Consider the following 23,177-nt stretch of genomic DNA (forward strand, 5'->3'; position numbering starts at 1 on the left):
CACGGTACAAACGGCTCAGGCCTCAGGGACCTGCAATCATACTCCGGCTCTTTCATGCTGCAGCTTGCATACCAAAGCTCCACACAGACTCATTAAAGTCTTGCAAGCAGAATACACCTTTAAACATTAGAAGAGTTGGTCGTTTTATGCCCAGTTATTGCAAGTGTAACAGGCTGCCATTGAAACTGAACATGGTATCAGAAATGTTTGCACCTCTTTCCATCTAGTTAAGTTTAAAGTGCTCTGCATAGAGTGAAGGGCTCTGTATTATTAAAGTCTTGAACACAAACGTGTCTTTTAGGTTAAAAAACTTTCAGAATTTTTTTTTTTTTTAAACGTGCATTTAATAAATTAAAAGAAGAGCACCAGGATTGTGAGTCGTTGTGTAAATTCACTGTGTGATTGCTGGATATGAGCAAAGCCTCACTGTTATCAGTAAGCTTTGTGCTCCCCTTCCTCAACGCTTCAAGCATTACAAATCCAGAATATCAATCTCCTATTTTATTGAAAGAAAGCCTTTAAGATTGGAGCCTTTCTGACACGAGTTTATATGTCTATAGGTTATCATACTTCTCGGTTGTCTGATTACACACAATCAGATTAGATCATCAGAAAACACCACATTTTGGAATTCATGATCCAGCTATCTGTTTACTTATAATTATCATATTATACAAGTATAATGAAGAGAGCTTCTAAAATAGCTATTTTTAATATTCCCCTGGATTATCATTTGATTCATGAATAAAACAAATAAAATGCCTTGTAGGGTATGAAAATGTTGTTATTTTAACATAGACCTGTGGGGAATCTACCCAGGCATGCAGTAGAATGGAAATTGATCTTAACTGTCTACCGTTTGATAAATAGTTGACTAATCAGTTTTAAGACAAATTTGAAAACTCCCTATGACATTGTAACAAGCAGTGTCTGTGAGCGTCATCACTCACTGCTGCTCAGCGACCACTGGTGGGGAATGGAGGTGACACCAACGCACCTCTGCAAAACGAGCCACACCCTTCTGTGCAATGCTTAGTATGTCAGTCACATATCTCAAGGGTGCTCCATTCAAATCCAGCCTCAGACACAGCTGCAACTTTCAAAACATTCCTATGGTACTTTAACTAAGTGTAAGTAAAAATGAGTACATTGTGTGTGTCATGTGATCCACTAGACCTATGCACTGTAAGTTTTGTGAAACTATTCAGCAACAACCACGGGCTCAACAACCTGAAAGAGCTCAGTGACTTCACAAGTTGGTGTCCGTACAACAAGCTCACCTCTCAAAGCAGTGGCTGCATAGAGCAACATATCCATGAGGACTGTCTCCAGGGAAACACAACTCCAGATCAAACCTGGAGATGTTTGCAACCCACTGTGAGAAGCAACAGACCAGTGCTACGATGGCCAAAATCTAAGAAACCAGAAAAGACACACCTGTTTCCACACAGAACAATGCAATGAAAAGCAATAAAGGGACTTTAAATTGCCTGTTTTTTTCTTCTTAAATTAACACAACCAGCTCTTCAGCCAGAGAGTCTCTTGAACCAACACAACCAGTTGACAAATCAACATATCTAGCTGCTCTGACATGGTAAAAACTGTTCTTGATTTTTCAACATCTCTTCCTAAGTTGATCAGCCTCTAGTCTGTCCAGCTCTTGAGCAATGAAAACCGTGTGTTCGAGTCTCATGGGGAAGTTAACGTGAGTGCTTGCTTCTTAGCTTCCCCTTCCAATCTTCGCTAACCGGATCTGGTCCCATTACTTGTCTTTACTGTTTGTCTCTAGTTGGTCCTAATGTGAAATTATTTTATTAAATAGATGTCTTAAATGTATTTCTCCATGCCTTTGTTTCTAATTAAACAATTACTTGGTGTGATTAGTTATTTTAAGTCTGGATGATGTTGCAATGTCGCTCCCAAACAGTTCTTGCACCGCTGTAATTTTGCCTAGCCATGTAATTACATTGTATTAAATGGATAATTACCAATAGTCTTTCATAGCGTCTACTGTATAACACCCCAATGAACAACATCTTGTTACCTGATGCAATTACTTAGGGACACCATGGCACGGGATATTTACATGGCAATTTTTTCATCAGTAGTAGTTATGTAAGAGCAGGAACCATTGGTGGTTACCATGTTGTAACAATGTTATTACACAGTTATGCATGCCCTGTAGTCTAAACTGCTATAAATAAACTGCGATTATGTTTCCCGTTTATATTTTTTTCTTTTTGTGCGTCTATCTTCCAGGGATGGTTGGTAAATGAACCAGATGCACACATTCTGCTGTAGGGCCATTTTTGCAAGGAAGTTGAGAAAACAAAGGCTGGCTGTTCAGGCATGCACATGGATGCTCTCTGCTTTACCACAGGTCTATATTCCATGATGGAACACACACACACGCACAGGTACGGTCTATTTCAATCTCTCTCTTTTGTAAGGTCCTTGAATGACCAATTATTTTACTTCAGTCAGGAAACCCAATGCGATAGGAAGAACAATATTTATTAAAGCTTAGACAACAAATACTACATTATACATATTTTCATTACATCTTTGACCTTTGGCCTTGCCCTTCGAGGTACCCCTGCCCATAATTTAGTTTGCTGATAATGGAGAGCCTGACTGTAGGGAAGCCATGGGCAGGATAGCTGCCTTCCCCCTTAGACGAAGCCAAAAAACAGGTGGAGGCTGGGAAGGAGGAGGTGAACTCTGATGTACAACAGGGAGGAATGGACTGAGGTAAGATATAAAGCCCTTTTTAGCTGATTATTGGACTGTTGTTTATCGAATGACAAATGAGATACTCACCATTTGACTGGTAATGAGGGTGCCTAATATGCGTGATGTTTATCATTTTAATCTAGCTTAAAAGTGAGTTCACTGCCTGAACCACCACATTGCAGAATGTTTTTAACTTCAAAGAAAATAAAAATATTTTTTATGCCAATTAAACATGTCCAGGTGTTCAGAACTCATTGACCCAAATAATTAGCCAATTTAAAACATATTCACATATTCAAATGTTCAAATACAGATCTACAATATCCTGAATGTCCCAACAGGCTAGTTAGAAGCACTATGGTTACATGTTCAGTAATACTGCATTGTATCCAGAACACACATTCCCCTAGGGTGAAAAGACATACTGTTATAAGGTGATTAACCCCAGTTTAAATAATTGCTAAGCATACTTATACTTAATACTTCCCTCTAGGATATTCAGATACTTCAGAGCTATAACTGAAATGTTGCTGTTACTTCCTGGTTCATAATCACTTTCTGTGCTGTTGTTTCTGTGCTGAATCCAATGATACAGCTGCAATCAGACCAGCTTATTTATAGCGTTGCATTTGAAAATGTGCAATTGTAAAACACATAATGTCAGAAAATAGATTGTAAGCGGGTGCTGTTGTTGCACTTTTTTACTCATGCTATGCTGTTAATACGTCTCCAGGTATTAATACAGTGAAGTGCAGTACAGGAGCTGAAGGTTATGGGATTCGTGAGGTTCCTGGTGACAGTAACGTCGAGTGGAATAATAATTCTGTTTTCAGTGGTTTATCTACATCACACATTCCGTTACCCGCTTTCACAAGCCTCAGATAGTCAGATACAGAAACTCGCTTTATAGTGCCGTGCATTTACAGAGCTTATAGTGCCGGCTCTGAAATCCATTCCTATTGTATATTTACATTCTATAAGGTATTACTGCATAAGCGAGTAACTGCAGTGTGCTTTACTAATTGTGTGTCTAACTCCCATCACTGTAATCTTGAATTCATAATGCATTTCTTCCATTAGGCGGGCGGGGTTAAATATCAGCCTCCAAAAAAGCATAACCCTTACAGATGCAAGCTTGTAAACAGATCCCACATCACGTATGATCCAGTGTGCTTGATACTGTGCCTCCCAAGAAACACAGCATCACTTTCCAGGTAGTTGTTTTTTTTCCTGTTAGTACATTATTCGCTTGACTGCTACCAATGCAGCTGCAGAGCATCCATGCAACACATATTGAGGTTTTATCAGTACCCGAGGGCTTCTTCTTCCCTTGAGCTGAGAGCAAAGTCTGGAGCTCACTGAACAGCTAATACTCACAAAGAGAAACCTCTGCAGCCCTGGATAAAAGCAAGGCCACTCTGCAGCACATTCCGCGGCGCATAAATGAATGTGTCGGACTCAGTACCTGAAACTTGTAGATGCAGGGTTAAAGCAAGAAATCATTGCACACACACTGAGCGTTAATTATGGATTTATATATATATATATATATATATATATATATATATATATATATATATATATATATATATATATCTTCTAAATAAATAAGATGGATTCCTAACATTACTAGCCAACAGCATTAAACATTTGCAATGTTGACATTGGCAGAAAACTGATCTTGAAGGACATACATTCTTAAAATAGAATTTCACTGGGGGGAAAAAGACCCATTCGCTACGTACAGCTGGGTTACTAAAATGCATGAAAAAAAAAGTTTTAGGAAAGTAATATCACTCTTTCTGGATATAGCTCGAGTGAAACATTTTTAACTGTATTTCCCTCTCCCTTGCAATTCCTACATTGGGACCCCTCTGGAAATGTGGAGGATCGTCTCCGATACTAATTACAGTTTGCACACACACGGGAAGGCAGTTTATGCATATTCATGACCAAAAGGCTTGGATTCAAAATATCAATATAATTGTAATAAATATGGTAGAATTTATTTTTCCTTGCTATATTTTACTGCAGAATAGCAGTGTGTAAAATAATCTCTGTTTTACTGATTTAGTTTCATCTTTATTGTTTATTTTGTATGTGAAAACAAATCTGATTAGCTTGGAAATGCTGTCAGATTCCCTGGCGTTACAAACACAATTTCTATATATCTGGAAAATTAAACACATTGGCTGTGAGTCACATCTTTTCTGTGTGGGTCACGCATGCCCAGCGGATACAATTACCTACATTCATTCTAGATTATGGTCTTTTGCACCTTCATTTATTTTGCAATTTAAAAACTGCCAGAACAATTGTAAATATATATGCCATATGCTATGAGAATGCTGTTTTAAAGTGTTTCTGTTTCACAAAACAATGTTCACTTTTTGTTTTGCAAGTTCCTCTTCACTCTGGTGCATTTGTTGCAGTTTCAACATTAAAATGATTATAAGTAACTTTCCACCAGTGAATGAAAACACACTTACAATGTACTGCAGCACGTGTCTTATGTAATTCCTTGGTGACAGAAATGCAGAGCTGTAGTGGTGATGGGTAATGTAATGAATTGGCATAGAAATTGAATAGAAATGTCTTCCCATGGCTCTGTGGTTGAGGTGTACAGGAAGTATGTCTCTTATGCTGGTGTCACTATAATTAACTACTCAGCCTCTAGGGGGAGATCCCTTACAGCGAGTCATGACATCTCGCCTTAGCAATTACTGCTAGCTTGTTCACACACATCAGAAATGGACAAAGAAGGACTGTTAGGACGCTGGCACAGTGAATAATATATTCTAGACCTTTCATAATCACGTAAATGATTAGTTAAGCAAATCAGATTTTCAAAAAATGGTGAAGACAGGTAAGTACTACGCACAAATGAAATGTTGCCTTTCATTTGATATTTTATAGGATCTACTGCACATTTTCAATAGTTATTTTTATGAATGTTTTATGTTGACTGCTGAATGATGTCAGAATAATCTGACTATTTACCGACAGGGAGACTATTGATCGCTTTTGTGGGCACTAGTCTTTTCTTCATATGACACTAGATTAATCAAACATGTTCAGCTGTGTGGTGTTGTTAGTTCAGTATCTGCCTCTTTCAATAACCTTGCCAGCACTGTTTTCACACACTGTTGTCTTGCAGGTTTGTGGTACAGTATACTGTGCATCTGACTGGATATGGATTTCCAGTGAACTTTGAGACTTTGATTGCTCTGTATCACAGGCTTCAGTGAGACTTGCTGCCTGTCTGCAGTGACATGATTGGTTCTGCCGGTGGTTTTAGTGCTTTTAACCTGATCTCACAGACAGCGGTCAGAATCCGTAACGACAGCTCATCACACAAGACTGCCCAGTACACCTCCGCCTCCATTTCTAATCCTGTTAGTTTGCAGCAGTAGATGATTGCAGTTACTTTCCACAAACACAATTCTTGCTGCAGTGGTATTTATGAGGAGAGAAAGTTTAATTCATTGGGTCCCACCAAAAGCAAGCCAGCACTGTTCACACACTAAATGAAACATACGCTAGCATTTAAGAACTGGATGGGAGTGTCCTTGAAGTTACTGGCCTATGCAGGTCTTCCTGATTTCTGAATCATTTATTAATGCATAAGAGAGAGAGGAGAGGAGAGAGGAGAGAGAGATGAGAGAAGAGAGGAGAGAGAGAGATAGAGAGAGAGGAGAGAGGAGAGAGAGAGAGAGAGAGAGAGGAGACATTAGTTAGGAACATTAGTTCAAATCTTGTTATATTTCATTGTTGTTATTGTTAACTTATTAATAACGTGGTTATTATTTATATTTGTTTACCATTATTATTATCATTATTATTTTCATCAGTGTTATTGTCTATTTAATGTTCAGATGATGTACTGTGTATACATTGCTTTGGCAATACTGTGAATAATGGTCATGCCAATAAAGCACCTTTGAATTTGAATTTGAATTGAGAGGAGAGAAGAGAGAGAGGAGAGGAGAGAGAGAAGAGAGGAGAGAGGAGAGAGAGGAGAGGAGAGAGAGAGAGAGAGAGAGAGAGAGAGAGATTGATTGATTGATATAGGTACATTTTCTGCACAAATGGCTTTGGTTCATTTGAAAACACATATTGACAAACCTCACAATGTTGTATTTTGTGTTCAGTGGGAGAAACGAGAGAATTTCACCAGCTAGCTGAAAAAGACCTGGACATACACCTTTCAAATTTCATCTTGTTAGTAAAAAAAATTATACAAAAAGGGAGGACTCTGAACAACCAAACAAAAACAGCTTCAGAAAGAAGACAAGAAACATAGAATATATCAAATAATATAGGTAAGAATATATTACCACACAAAATTATGTCTCTCGTTGGGTTTAACCTTGTCAGTAAAAAAAAAAAAATATGGTGATGACTTTAAACCAAGGTCTCTCCAAAGCATAGCAGCGTAATCTGCACAGACATAAATGCAGCATTTTCTACAGCAGCTCGTCACAGTTTACACAAACAAAATGAAACTAGGAGGTAAGAAAATACTAATATGGGTCAGAATATAGTACCACACAAACATATATCTCATGCATTATGGCTCAAAACTAACTCGAGACATATTATTGTGAGGTAATACTGTATATCCTGACCCATATATTATTCTCTATATATTCTATTCTATTCTATTCTATTTAAGCAATAATTAGTTGTTAAGTGTGCAATAAACATTCTGAATTCTAATAAACAACAAATCTTGTTAAGTTGTTTATTGAATAATTTAGGCTGTTACCCTACAAGTGTACTATTCTACACCCTAACTTTCTAGACATTTGCCTGTTCTTTCTTACCTGTTCTTTGTGAGGGTGTATAATATATTATATGAATATCATTTAAATAACAGCACCTCCTACAATACAGTGTCTTGCTTCTTGTCAATTATCCTGACCTGTGGCCTGTGGTCTATTGGTAAAGAGGGCAATGTACTCTCTCTCCAACACCTTGCTGTATCACACAAATGCTCTTTACAGTCTGCATACTGCCAAAATGAATACTTAATAATAATAATAATAATAATAATAATAATAATAATAATAATAATAATAATAATAATAATAATAATAATAATAATAATAGAAAAGCTGGTTTTTAAAAGCTGCTGTGGCACTTTCTGTTCTGGTGCTGGAGCAGAGCCAAGCTCCATAAACTCCCCTCCCATTGTTCAGAGGTCTCTTCTGATGTCTGATATAAGGTTACTGCTATTTCCATTTCTATTCAAAGGCTCGCTGATAAGGACATATAAATCATTACTTGAAAAAAGAATAAGCCTCTGGGCTTTAACATAGTCTGTTAAAAGTGTTTCTATCCAATGCAATGAGCAAACATGTCAGGAAAAATGAATTCATCTGGTATCTGGAGGCCCAGGGAGAATAACATGTTCTGCATTTGATTGCACTATAAAAAAACGTCAATTGCATTAAATAAAACAGAACTAGAGAACACTGGGAGCAAATGCACTGTGTTCATAATGAGTTAAAATTGCTCTGCTGTGTTGATGGATACACGGAAATGCAGTAGTAAATATATGTATTTATAGCTATAGGACCACTGGATGAGTAAAGTGACTTTTAGGAGACACAGAAAATGAAACTGACCTTTGTGAAACATCTTCTACAAAAGGTTACTGTAATGTATTTCAAACAGCTTTTACCAGGACAGTCAATCACTCAGACTGAGTGCTTTTATTTTAAGTAGGGAGCACCTATTTATTTATAGGCAGCTATACAACACCAGTGAACAGAAGGTCACAGCTTCAAATCATTACTGAGTAAAGCACGGCTACATTTCGATTTTCCACACCGCTACGGCAACTGAGAAAACATATCCATTCAATACAGTCAACACGAATCAAATGACAGATCATCCTTGCGCAGTTAACAATATCACCCCCCCCCCCCCCCCCCCCCACACACATCTTTTGTTATTTTTCATACCCCAACCCCACTCCTGATCATCCAGCATTAACAGACTGGTCAAAATGATGGGTGCTGTTCATACACAACTCGCACAGACATATATTAACTAACATAAAACAACAATATACAGTACAGTTCCTAATTAGTACATGGAAGAAGGCACCAGCTGAAACGTTTGTCTATAGATTTAGATTCTTATAGTTTTATCACAGATGTGAATCCACTGCACATGGTGTCAAATCAAGGTCATTTCTATTTTAAATGTGTTGGTTGAAGAAAGTACAGGAGAATATAATCTATAACAGAGGGACTAATGTATTACATAATAGGCTAATCACAGATTGGTATTAAAATAGAGCATTGCATTCACATGTTTGTTCAATGTACATAACCCGTTACATCATGTAGCATGCAAATATTGATAAAAAGCTTATAGTGGAATATTGTTACGTCTAGGATTGAAAAAGTGACAGAGTTGGGCAACTAAAAATGGAGTATTGAAAGCTGCAGTTAATATCTGTTTTGATTATTGTGGCGGGGGAGTTGGAGGCACTATTGCCCGCTTGACTATAGACAACAGCGCAAGCTAATTTTGGTAATGTGATCCTGCAATTGCCTGTAGGATGCAAGTTTCAATCTAATAATACCTGTTGTGTAATTATTTACACCTAAAATGAACCCTAAACATCACAACTCTATCCAGCCATCAGTGTGTGAATCGCCTTGGGAGGGAGCGGAAGGCAGGGCACACTCACACAGTAGTAGCAGCTCCAGCCCATGGAGGTGTGTGCCGTCTCGGTGATCTCCTGCACACTGTCATTGTGCAGGTAGCCCATTTCCCGCAGGCAGCCGTCGTGGAACACCCGGGTACAGACACGACAGGGATAGAGGTCCTCCGCGGTCCACACCTCGCAAATCTCACACATCTCATCATTCACAGGCTGTGGAGAGACAAGGGACCAGGGCGTCACTCGGAGGCAATGCCTTTTATTATTATTATTATTATTATTATTATTATTATTATTATTATTATTATTATTATTATTATTATTAGTATTATTATTATTATTATTATTGGTGGCAAAGACCACTTTATGATAGTCTTTTGGTTGGTTGAACAGTCCCCGACAGTATATTAGGTAAAGTACTCCAAGATTAGGGATAATCAGGGTCTGTGTAACCAGCTGTTAAAGCACAAAACAATACTGGCTCAAGCATTGCAATTATAGTACACTTGTATAGCACATATCTTACATTCAAATGTATGCAATCTTATTATTTGTAGAAAGACTAACTCATAGAAAGTCACGATATACTCTACAAGTAAGCCCTCTGTACAATTTTAGAGTGATTAACCTTGTCACCGCTGCAGGGATCAGAATCTGTAACAGCTGTGCGATGCACACACACTGTCGGGAACTGTTACAAAAGGTCAAGACTGTTACCAAAAGGTGACCCACTGTTTTTTTTCTCTGTTTTTTTCTGTCATGTCTAATTACTGAAAGCTGTAAATAAATAAATACATAAATAAATAAGTCAGTAAACAGCCTACCCAGTGGAACCATAATGATACATGAGGTCCTGCAGTTCAGACACATCTGTGAACACCATGCCAGAAAGGCACTGTCAGTCTTTTCCTTCTTGAAAATGCACATCTAAATCGTTAGAAAATGAAGTGTCATACCACCTGAAGGGTTCTCCTGGTCCTCGTTACAGCCTGTGGAATTGTTGTTACTTCATAACATACAAATTCAAGAAGAACGTTTCAGTTCATAAACATTCAACACCGCAGGCCTGCCAGTGCATGTGGAATTTGAATTACTCCCTGCAGTGTTTACAAGAAACACGTTTAATTACCATTACTCTGTCCTGTGTTATCCGTACTGAGGCAAAGCATGTGTCGACATAATCCAGATTGTTTTGATGTTTGTTATTCACATACTCGTTTTTCCATTCACACAACCATTCATTATTAGAGTATGGAAGAAGTATGATCTGGATACACTGTGCTGATTGTTAAACTATTCATCTTACAGGCGAATGCTTCCGAATGAAAGTAGAGGTATATATATATATATATATATATATATATATATATATATATATTCACTCATAATTTAAATATTTGTTTGTATATTCGCTCGTTTTCAAAAAGTAATAAAAGCCATTACATTGGTCAGAACACAGACAGAAACAGCATAGCAGCAGGGGCAGGGGGCGTGGCCCCTGTGTGTGTGCCTTTATTTTACAGCAAGACGTTACAATACGTAACACGTTCAAGTGGAAAAATATCCCAGGAGTAAAGAATATGTATGCCTTTACTTTACCCCAGTGAATTAACTACAAAACAAAGGATGCCAAACAGCATCATACTAAACAGCAAGAGCTGGTTAGTATGACGCAGAGCTCTTGTCCTATCCACGTAACACATCAATGCCTGCACCGGACAGAGGAAATTCAATCTCCTATCCTCCTCTGAAGCAAATGGAGGTGGATGGAAAGACGCCAGTTCCACACACTGATTCATGTGGAAGGCTGTGATCACCTTGGGGAGGAAAGCAGGGTTTGTACGCAGTGACACCCTGCTGCCGTCGTCCCATATACGCATACAGGAGCAGTGCAGAGACAGCGGCTGCAGCTCACTGACCCGCTTAGCGGAGGTGATAGCCAAGAGGAAGGCTGTCTTCATAGACAGATGCTTCAACTCTAGTTGACTCCAGTACAACATCAAGGAGAACGACCCTCCTGGGAAGGTGTAGCCATTGAGAAACCGGGTAGCCAAAAAATGAGGAGGCAGCCAGATTTCAGCCTGAACAGCAAGGGAACTGTAGTAGACTCAAGCTCTTTTTTCAAAAAACGCTCAGATACCAACACAGATGGTTTTGCCTTACCATCTTGTAAGGCAAAAAGAGAAACGGCTTCCGTGGAAAGACCCTCGGTAGGTGGGACCGAGGGCGTCATCTCAGGAGGGGCCTATCGGCAGCTCTGGTATAGAGAGCTCAGAAAATGAAAAGGTAACTGAAATTTAACTTTAAACAATTCAAAGAAAACAAACGTGGAAATGGTACTGTAAAATGAAGGGGAAAAAACTCACCGTTTTGGTTCTCGTTCATTACAATCCACATAACAGAAAGTTATGACTGTGTCATCAGAAAGTATTGTTGTAATAACGAGAAAAGACTGAAGGTTAAAGGTGTAAAAACCAAGGCTTAAAAAATATCCTACTACTCGTTAGCATAACAATGGCCTCTTTATTTTGCTGTTGATCTCTCCTGAATTTAAATGTAAAGGAAATTAAAAAAAAAACTCCAGACAAGTTTTATAAAAAATAAACTTTACTGAAAAAATTGTTTACTTGCCATGGTTACTTTTAGTTTATCTGCAAGTCTGTCACTGAATTTAAACGAGTCAGGAAGCTTGTACAATAAGCAGTCTATGGATTCTGTGCTGCTTGTTGTTGGACCATAGAGCTAGGAGCACAGCTTTTAGAACAGACCACCACAAATCAGGGTTTACCTAAGCTGATCAGCAATACAAGAAAGTCCACTTGCCACTGGTAAATTTACAAAGCTAAAAAGTGTCACAGCTGATGTGCTGACATCACAGGGGGATTCTACCATCTGATAGAAGCCTGGTAGAGCTCGAAACTGATTGGCTGATGGCAACGGAATCGTTATCTGATACCTATTACCCAGGAAATAAACACTTTTCTGGCAGGGACATTTATCACAGGGTGAAAGAGAACATGAAGTTAGGAATAGGTAAGAGAGGAATGAAAATGTTAAAAGTTTGTTTTTCATACTTTCATACTAAAGCATTGTAATGAAAAAGGTGAAGTAGTCACTTAGAACAGATTAGTGAGTGAAATGAATGTCTCATTAGCATTCCTATATGATAATGGGTGCGCTCCCCTGACCTCTCCACAAGTCCAGAACGGCTTCTCCTACACTCTGTGAGGTAAAGCCTGCAAGCTGCCCACAATATTTTGTAACACAAGAAAAAAACATATAAAAGTATTTCATCATTGTTTGTTTAGAGTGTGTTCCCACCTTTCTCCCCCTCATTTACATAGACCGCAATGGTTTGGTAGTTTGTAATGTGCTTAGAATGGTAGCTACTGTTCTCATTTTGATCAGGGAGCAAGAGAGACCAGAATAAGAAAAAAAGGACATGTGTTCTAAATGCTTATCGGCTGCACTAGGGAGTTGACTCGTAATGTGAAACATCACTTGGATAACAGAGGTGGCTCCTGGGGTTTGCAAGTGTGACAGACTGGTAGTGCCTGACAGAAGTGGTTCAAGGTTGAGGATGCCAGCCAGGAACTGCTTGAGTATCTCCACTGCTATTAAACTGGTAGGGCTGGCTTTGAGCCAACTCTGAAATATGAAAGGGTCATGCAGTGATATAATATCTATGGCCTTCAGTTCTTGTATTATATCAATTTAGAAGCATCTGTCTCCAGCCTGCCTGTGTGGGCTGCAGCTCAGCAGCTCTCCCCTTATAAAAACAACAGCCTGATGACCTTAATTAAATCAATGCTACTAAACTACACAATGCAGGAGAATCAGCTTTCTATTTGAATTGCTTTAAGGATCTGGAAATCACTTAGGCTTGGCACTCTTTCATCAAGTGCTGCCCGCTGAGGACAGCTACTGCAAGCCTTGTTATGTGAAGAGGGGTGATTTCCATTACAAAGATAAACTTTAGTGTTTGCTGTTACTGCACATAAACACTTCACATGGTGGGAGAGAGTGTCTTAGTGTTTCTGTATGGCATCTAGTGCTGGTGATTGGTGACAGTGTCAACAATCAGGTCCCAAGAGGTACTGTAGTGCACTGCATTTGTCTATAGCAGATATCTGAAATACAGCCCCATTAAGCACAGTTATAGACAATAGGATTGTAGGACGGCGAACGTTGGTGTATGAGGGAATATCGTCAATAGAAGAAGTGAACGGACGGAGGATGAAAGCTGTGTGTGTCACCTATACACAGACACAGTCCTATAACTCTATCACATGCTGCTTCATTGAGGCTGTGTGGTCCAGTGGTTAAAGACAAGGGCTTGTAACCAGAAGGTCCCCGGTTCAAATCCCGGCTCAGCCACTGACTCATTGTGTGACCCTGAGCAAGTCACTTAACCTCCTTGTGCTCCGTCTTTTGGGTGAGATGTAATTGTAAGTGACTCTGCAGCTGATGCATAGTTCACACACCCAAGTCTCTGTAAGTCGCCTTGGATAAAGGCGTCTGCTAAATAAACAAATAATAATAATATACAAGTCTAAAATCCCATCTATATTTTGTTCTATTCATGACCAACCTTGAATTAGTCCATTGTGATTTTCATTGAAAAGGGGGAAAGGTTGATGAAGAGAATAGCTGATCTCTGTTCCACTGAGCTCATATTTAACACAAGAGCTTGCAGCACTTGTTGTATAAGATGCTATATTTGTAAAACTGTTGGATAAAGAAAATGTAAACTGCTATTGTATAGAATATATATATATATATATATATATATATATATATATATATATATATATATATATATATATATATAATAGTGTGTAACGTCTTCATGTAGGGTTAAAAAAAACGGAACCTACATTTAATTTGAATATGGTGACGCTCTTAAATGATGTCATAAAAAATCCCAATTGTTACAATTGATCTTGAGGTTTAAAAGTTTTAAATTGAGATGAGGCAAAACATACATGATGATAATTGGCCATTTAAAAGCTGACAATTCCCTTTGAAGTGAAGCACTCTGCAGAACCTCATGACATCATTTAAGAGCGTCACCATGTTCAAATTAAATGTCGGTTCTGTTTTTTAAAACCCTACATGACGACGTTACACACTATTGTTATGCTTATGTGTTTATAATGTGCACCTGCATCGGCCACTCGAAGCTCACCTGTCCAGAGATTAAAAGGCGACAATTTGTTTTTAATTGAAAGCACTTTGGAAATTATACACACAGCACAACCTAATTGTGTGATTTAAAAGTTTAACCGGCTTTCAATTGAAATGTGTCGGTTTAGCTGAAGTACCCGGCACTGCCCGGGGAAATTCAATATTTCAATATTTCATGCATGACACATTGGGGAACGGTATCCTTACGGTTTCCTATAAATTACCGATCTTGGGTGTCACACCATGCGTTCGGACTCCTTTCCCTTTTTATAACTTAATTTTTTTGGGGGGTTTTGCCATTTTTTATTATTTTTTAAATTTTTGTTCTTTTTTATTTATTTATTTGGTTTTGTGGGTTTCTTTAATTTGAGATACATGGCTACCGTAGTGATCCAGCAATGGGGTTACTAAATAAAGTACCCCGGGGGTCCAAATTCTGGATCCAAACATAGCCCTCGACCTTCCCCTGGATGAAAGAGGAAGCCATGCAAAGTTTGGTTGCACTGGCTCCTGCGGGGTCCGAATGCATAAAGGAACAGACGTATTATATATTTTAAGAAAATTAATTCTATACTTTATTATACAAGTGTTCAGATATGTACCCTCGAATTGCTTTTTCATATTCAGTGGTCCTGAATGAATATTTTTCTTACAGGATCTAATTTTGGAATCTGTCTTTTTTCCCCACTGTGTAAAGAAACTGTTGTGAGATGTTCCTAGAATACAGCTGTGGACCAAATATTAAGACAATAACCCAAAGTGTACTGCCTCTATGCAGCAGGAGCTTTAAAAAGGCAGGTTAACTCAATATGGCATCAATATCAGATCAGGGGTCAGTGTCATGGACACCAACGCATTTAACATGTAGGAATATGATTGCATTCATTCAGATCTAAAGGCACAATGGCAGGGTGAATCACACTGTTACAAATCAAGCTGTGTTTCTAAGCAGGCACGTAGCTTGATCTCAGAATACAGCTGTTTAATTGAGTTTATAATGTGCTTTCTTTACAATAACACTCCTTGTCCAACACAAAGAATAACTTTATGAACACTGATGGTGTATCCGATATGCTGTGTGTACAGCACCTTGATTCATTAAACATCCCAGCAAACCCAGGTTATAATACACTGAAGAAACATTGCTCTACAGATTGAACAGCGGCTCATACAGGTGGCTTCTGGCCTCGTCCAGCAATGTGTGAATACTTTTCCTGAACGTATTTTTTTTCATTGATAGTCACAGACAGGTAATGAAGCAGCCCTCAGTACCCCTCTTAGCATTACTGTTAAGAGCCATATAAATCACTAAAAGATGATGTTAACGATGTTACATAAATTGAAATCTGGTGCGTGGGCGTTGAATTGGTTTAAATATTATATGCCTCATCAGTCAATCTCTTACTTGATCAAGGGCAGACATATCAGGAATGTATTATATAACGCTTTTAGATAATACTTGGTCCAGTAGAGTAACATTTATCTTATAAATATAAATGACTTTCAAGTATCCTGCTAAGAGGGGACCATTTCCTATCTACTAAGTCATCTACTAATACCTTATTAGTTAACTGTGCTACCATTAGGTTTCACTTGTCAAACTGCACCTTTATAGTGTATTACAAGGTACATTCTGATATCATAGAAGTAAGTACCTCTCTACCTATAATTGTCCCAAAGTAATCAATCAATCAATAAAAAAAACCAATATGCACATTTTACTGGTGTCAGCTCCCACTTGTCCTGCTGGCTCAAATCCTACAGTAGGGGCTCCCACACCAAGTACATTCTCAGAGTCATCTGTTTATTTACAAGAGGCAAAGGTGACCCTTAAAGGGCTAACAGCAATAAATCATTATTTACACCCTACAGTACCTGCTCCCACTGCTCCAGTCTGATGTCTATGGCTTTATCGTCGTTGACGTCTCGTTTTGGCCTGACGAAGGCCGGAGGGGTGAGCTGATTGGCTCTTTCCAACTCCTCTGGCTCCACCCCCCGTCCGTCCCGCAGTCTGGACCAGGCAGCCTCATTGTCTTTGCCCTCTTCCCTGGGAAGAGACTGGGTGGTGGAGGGCCCCTGCTTCACCTGCACCTCCTCCTGCACGGCTGCACTCTCGACGGGCTTCTCCTCAACGGCCTCTGCAGCCTCAGGTCTGCGGGCTGGTGGGGGTCTGTCCTTCAGACCTTCCTTGAAGGCAGACACCACCACGCTGACCTTCTGAACCTTCTCCACACTCTGCTTCTTAGACATCAGCACCCCCATGGCTGCGACAAGGAGAATAAGGCAAACAGAGAGAGGTCAACGGGCTGCCCTGAAGAGTGTTCTGACAATTACTCAGAAATATTAATGACTTGACTTTTTTTAAATACATGCTATATATATATATATATATATATATATATATATATATATATATATATATATATATATATACAGACGTGCTCAAATTTGTTGGTACCCCTCCACAAAAAACGAAGAATGCACAATTTTCTCTGAAATAACTTGAAACTGACAAAAGTAATTGGCATCCACCATTGTTTATTCCATATTTAATAGAAATCAGACTTTGCTTTTGATTTTTTATTCAACATAATATTGTAAATAAGAAAACAAATGAAAATGGCATGGACAAAAATGATGGGACCGCTAACCTAATATTTTGTTGCACAACCTTTAGAGGCAATCACTGCAATCAAACTTTTTCTGTAGCTCTCAATGAGACTTCTGCACCTGTTAACAGGTAGTTTGGCCCACTCTTCCTGAGCAAACTGCTCCAGCTGTCTCAGGTTTGATGGGTGCCTTCTCCAGACTGCAAGTTTCAGCTCTTTCCATAGATGTTCGATAGGATTCAGATCAGGACTCATAGAAGGCCACTTCAGAATAGTCCAATGTTTTGTTCTTATCCATTCTTGGGTGCTTTTAGCTGTGTGTTTTGGGTCATTATCCTGGTGGAGGACCCATGACCTGCGACTGAGACAGAGCTTTCTGACACTGGGCAGTATGTTTCGCTCCAGAATGCCTTGATAGTCTTGAGATTTCATTGTGCCCTGCACAGATTCAAGGCACCCTATGCCAGGCGCAGCAAAGCAGCCCCAAAACATAACCAAGCCTCCTCCATGTTTCACTGTGTTCTTTTCTTTGAAAGTTTCATTTTTTCATCTGTGAACATAGAGCTGATGTGACTTGCCAAAAAGCTCCAGTTTTGACTCATCTGTCCAAAGGACATTCTCCCAGAAGGATTGTGGCTTGTCAATATGCATTTTAGCAAATTCCAGTCTGGCTTTTTTATGTTTTTCTTTCAAAAGTGTAGTCCTCCTGGGTCTTCTTCCATGGAGCCCACTTTCACTCAAAAAGCGACGGATGGTGCGATCAGAAACTGACGTACCTTCACCTTGGAGTTCAGCTTGTATCTCTTTGGCAGTTATCCTTGGTTCTTTTTCTACCATTCGCACTATCCTTCTGTTCAATCTGGGGTCGATTTTTCTCTTGCGGCCGCGCCCAGGAAGGTTGGCTACAGTTTCATGGACCTTAAACTTCTTAATAATATTTGCAACTGTTGTCACAGGAACATCAAGCTGCTTGGAGATGGTCTTGTAGCCTTTACCTTTACCATGCTTGTCTATTATTTTCTTTCTGATCTCCTCAGACAACTCTCTCCTTTGCTTTCTCTGGTCCATGTTCAGTGTGGTGCACACAATGATACCAAACAGCACAGTGACTACTTTTCTCCATTTAAATAGGCTGAATGACTGATTACAAGATTGGAGACATGTGTGATACTAATTAAAGAAACTAATTAGTTTGAAATATCACTATAATCCAATTATTTATTATCATTTCTAAGGGGTACCAACAAATGTGTCCAGGCCATTTTAGAATATCTTTGTAGAATAAGCAATAATACATCTCTTTTCACAGCTTCTTTGCTTTATTCTATGACATACCAAAGGCATGCAAGTATACATGATAAAATAGCTTTTAATTTCATCACTTTTCAGGAGGAATGAAGCATTATTTCAATGAGCTGTAAGGGTACCAACAAATTTGAGCACGTCTGTATATATATATATATATATATATGTATGTATACTGCCCCTCCGTAATGTTGGACTGAATGACACGTATGATGTATTGTTTTAAATTGAACCCCAACTCTTGTGTTTCTGTGTTTTTTTGGCTCCTGGTCCTTTTTCAGGTAAAAGTTAATTGTCAGTCCTTCCAAAATCACGCCGGCAATTCGAACCATCTGAGATACAGAATCTGCACAAAAGATTCTGGTGCCTGACTGCAGATCTAAACTAATTAAAATGCAATCACTCTGCCTTTTCCATGTTCGTTAATTAAAACTGATTAAACACATCTGTCAAATTGAAATATATATAGCCCATAGGCCAAAGGCGGTTCATTAAAATTAATAAAAATGTTGAGATCACCCAGTACTATATAACTGATCATATAAAAACATATATATTTGTAGTTATTAAGAGATGATTTATACTGTAATAAGGTATGGAATATGCAATGCATTTTATTGTTTCTTATCATTTGGAGATATGAAATGAACACATCGGAAGTGACCCCTGTGGTCTCAAGAGCCAAAAACTAACATCCGCACAACTCAAGCTGCCTTACTTCATTTCTGAGCTCATGCCTCATTCTGAGGGAGAAGCAAAACAGCAATACAGTGCTACCCTGTTACATTGCAACCTGTTACAGTGAGGAATCGGTCATAACACGGTAAGGTCGTAGCTCCCATTTCACCCATAATGCAATTTGACATGCAAACATAGAGTGAACATTCACTCTATATACAGTATGAAGCATGGCAGACAGCAAAAAAATGAAAATCTTTACATTACGTACGATTGACTCGAAAGAGGGCTGCTCTAGGAAAAGAAATGCACTGCACTAAAGTCTATGAATTAGACTGCTTTATTTGCCTGGTTTCGGCAGGAACGTCAAGAGGGAGGTGGGGACGTGAAAGCATATAGGGGGTGCCCACATCAGCGAGACAAGCTGCTGTGTCAGAGTGCAAGACATTGTAGTTTTTGAACAGGGGCCCGGAATAATCTCCTATCTCCTAATTATGGACCCCGACGACTGCATTATAATGGGGTAGCACTGTACTGTATATGTGTTCCATTTTCTTAAGTGCAATTCTTCACGCTGGGCAGCATCCTTTATTACAGGACCTGAGGGGAGTTTTTCATGAAGGGCGCTATCCATCATTCTAGCTGTTCAGTGGTTAACAGGCAGAGTGCAGACATGTGCAATCCCCTACCTTTCCATGTGCCACACTTACTGTGCACTGTAACACCACAAGCAGAGAAGAACCAAGAATGTTTAAAACAACTATGACACCTTGGAGCAGTGTGATGCTTACCAGAGGGACAGAATATGATTGTGCGTGTTTTTCCCTTGTTTGAAAGACATCCAAAATCCCTACTGATGCAGGCTATGCTGTGCCACTATTGTCTCCGCCCCTGTTGGATACGATGAGCTAAGACATCTCCAGTCTCTGTCGATTAATATATACCCAACTTCTAAAGTTGAGTGATTCATTGAGATCCATTCACTGGGGATTGTCCCTTTCGGTCTTAACTGGCGCTGTGCTGTGTATTTATTTTCTCAGCGTGTTATTTTGAGTCCAATATTTGAGAGCAATAATTTTTATGAACTCTCATGGGGGGTGGAGGGTATTGATTAAATGCCATTGCTGTGAATGAAGGACTCTAATTAGAAAGCTCAGGAAATGTATATTTCATTAGTAAAGTAGGAAACCCTCCATTAGATCACTAATTACTTTATGCAACTGACATTATAAATCACATATAAGAAATCAAAGTGACAGATTTGTCACAGTTTGAGAATACAGAACCGCCCCGCTCCTCTTCACCTTTTCAAACCCTACACACGATGCCTGGCCAGTAGGGTTCGTTGTTGCACGATGAGGAGAAGCAATCCCTGCCGCTTTCCCACCCCCCACCCCAGGAGCATCAGAGCCAATGTGACGCCCCCCCCTCGGGGTCCCCAGCAAACTTGGGCGTCTTTGCACAGCGATGAAGTGAACTGGCACCGTCCAAGCTGTGTGACTCATCCTGCTCTCCCAGTGGCAGCACTTTAACTGGGTGAGCCACTTGGGGACCCCACCTTTACAGGTGGTTCTGTATGCGTGGGCATGGCTTTGATCGAAAGAACAGTTCCTTTACTACAGTCCTGAAGCTACTGCACTGCATGTGGACAAGAAGTGTATATTTACTCACTAGACCACAGACAATTTTATCTTCCATCAGGAGAACTTGTGATTGTGTAGCGCAGTCAACAAAAAGGATTACGTTTTATCATTCATCAATCTAAATCTGAAGCTTCCTGTTGAGCTAGTCTCTACCTCTCTCTGAAGTTTACAGTGGCTAAAACAGGGTCAGAACTCTTTACAAAATGTCTTTGTTTCCACACCACCTGATTTGACCAGGGCGGCCTATTTTCTTTCTTTTTTTTGGCAACGCTGTGATTTCAGCTTGCTTGCCTTTATGGAGTAATCTATAAGGTAGCCAAGGTTATGTGTAATTATAACAAGCGCTTGAACTAAAAATCAAAGGAATGAAAAAATATTTCAGTTACTCCCAAGATTATTTTACTTCATTCATCTTTATTAAATGATTATTTTTTTTGTATTAGTATTGAAGAAGCAATTAAGGGAGAATAGATTTGTCAGACAAGCTGATTTGTAGTATGATAAGTTCTCATACAGATTGGGACAGGAATCCACTGTCTGGCTGTTAAAAGGCATTCTTAAAATTAATTCCAGTGAGAGAAGGCACTCACATAGAGCTTCAGATTACATTTTTTAAAATACACAAATATTGCATTGCATTGATTAGTCTGTATCAAGGTTCCTTTGCCAGGAGTCCAGGCACTGCTGTGCAGTTCGTGTTGCCTGCCATGGTCTTTATCGAAGAGAGAGCCACCACCATCTAGTGATCAGTTACTTTCCATCAAGGTTCTTTTGTATTGCTGGCAATACAGTGCAGTGCATGTCACTAGATTTTGCTGGCAATACAGTGCAGTGCATGTCACTAGATTTTGCTGGCACGTTCTAATAAAAAGACCCTTTGAATGATCTAGCCTACATTACATTACATTACACTACACTACATTGACCTGCATTGTCACCCTGTGCTGCTAGAGGTGGTGTCTGTGGCTCAGTGCGGGGCACTCTTCTTTCTGGGCCAGTTTGGTGTTTGAGGGGCACTGTGTTATTGAGAGCTGCGTCTTTCAAACCAGATGTCAACTTTAAGGTGCTCTGACTACATTCCAACTCAGGTCTTAGAGCCATATTCAGAACTTCACTCAAGTGTGCTTTCTCAATTATAAAATCCATCAGCTTGGCACATTTAAGTGAGCATGACCACTCAAGTGCTGTTTCTGAATATGGTCTGGATCAACTCCATCTGACAAACATATTTTAACCCTTGACCTGCTTTGCTTGTGGAAATTGCATCTCTGTCTTTCCTCCAGCTTCAGCAGCTGTCTTTGAACGCTGCTCTGCTTTGAAGCCTGCATGTAGCCCGAAGCTCAGGGCTGGCTATGGGCGCATCAGTAGCATCTGTCTTTGTATTTTCTAATGGTCTTATAAAGAAGTCAGAAAACGAGGGTAACCTTTACAATGTTTGTTCTGGAAATGCCCCAGAATCAATCTAGACATTATACAAGGCACTAATATGTATAGCGGTACACCAGCCTTGTTATCAGCGCATTTTATAATTACAGCATGTGGACATTGTTGGATTAAGACTAACAATCAGTTCAGTTTATTGGACTCATGGTGGTGTGGACATTACATCATTATACACTTTAAATGATGATGCTACATTAACAACATGGAAACAAATGAAATAAAGAATATGTTATGTGGAGATCACAAGATAAATATCTCACTATCTCATTCCATGTCCTAAGTGAGAGTCAGTCATACAGCAAATAGAGCACATTTGCTTAGGAAATGTATAGAAACAATATCACCTCCCAGGGCCAGGTAATAGTCCCTTGGTTAGAGGGAAAGTTAAAAGGTAACATGCCTGTCAATTCAATACAGGCATTTTTCATTCATGTGAGCTGTCCTTACTTTGGCATGTTTTCAAAGGAGACACCCCTGTCATTGGCAGACTCAATTGTGGGAAGAGTATCAGGGGTATGATCATGCATCAGATAACTAACCCAGATGTATCAGCTAAACGTAGAACAATGATTAAGAATACATGTGTTTGAATGAGTCAGTTCCAGGAATGTTGGAAATGTAAATGTTTCTGATCCCAGATTGAATGTATGATGTTGTTTTTTAGAGTGACGTTGTTTTTTAATGATCTGTTTCTGGTCATCTTGCCAGGACCCCCTTGTACACAAGGCCTCGGTCTCAATGGGTTTATTCCTGGTTAAAGAATGAATGAATAAACACATCAATAAATAATATACTGTTGTGTGTTTAGAAGCAGATTATTTACTGTTACTAAACTTTTTTTTTTTTTTAACCAGGTGGTATTGGTACTCACAAAGCTTTTCACTGGTCTTGATTTCCCAA

At 39.2% G+C, this 23,177-nt stretch overlaps 1 protein-coding gene across 3 annotated transcripts in view; it reads right to left on the minus strand.

Moving 5' to 3' along the window:
• LOC117403922 (PHD finger protein 24-like) overlaps positions 1-23,177 on the minus strand; it is a 47,094-nt gene that overhangs the window by 18,404 nt on the left and 5,513 nt on the right. For 2 of the 3 annotated variants that reach the window (XM_058986266.1, XM_058986258.1), the window contains exons 2-3: positions 16,475-16,863; positions 9,440-9,625 (exon numbers count right to left, since the gene is read on the minus strand). In XM_058986266.1, the coding sequence (XP_058842249.1) occupies positions 9,440-9,625; positions 16,475-16,861 (573 nt within the window). In that variant the 5' untranslated portion in view covers positions 16,862-16,863. The remainder of the gene's footprint in view (positions 1-9,439; positions 9,626-16,474; positions 16,864-23,177) is intronic. The other variant, XM_058986268.1, reaches the window with a different exon arrangement.

This window comes from Acipenser ruthenus, chromosome 2 (genome assembly GCF_902713425.1).
Source record: "Acipenser ruthenus chromosome 2, fAciRut3.2 maternal haplotype, whole genome shotgun sequence".
In the NCBI taxonomy this organism is placed as follows: domain Eukaryota; kingdom Metazoa; phylum Chordata; class Actinopteri; order Acipenseriformes; family Acipenseridae; genus Acipenser; species Acipenser ruthenus.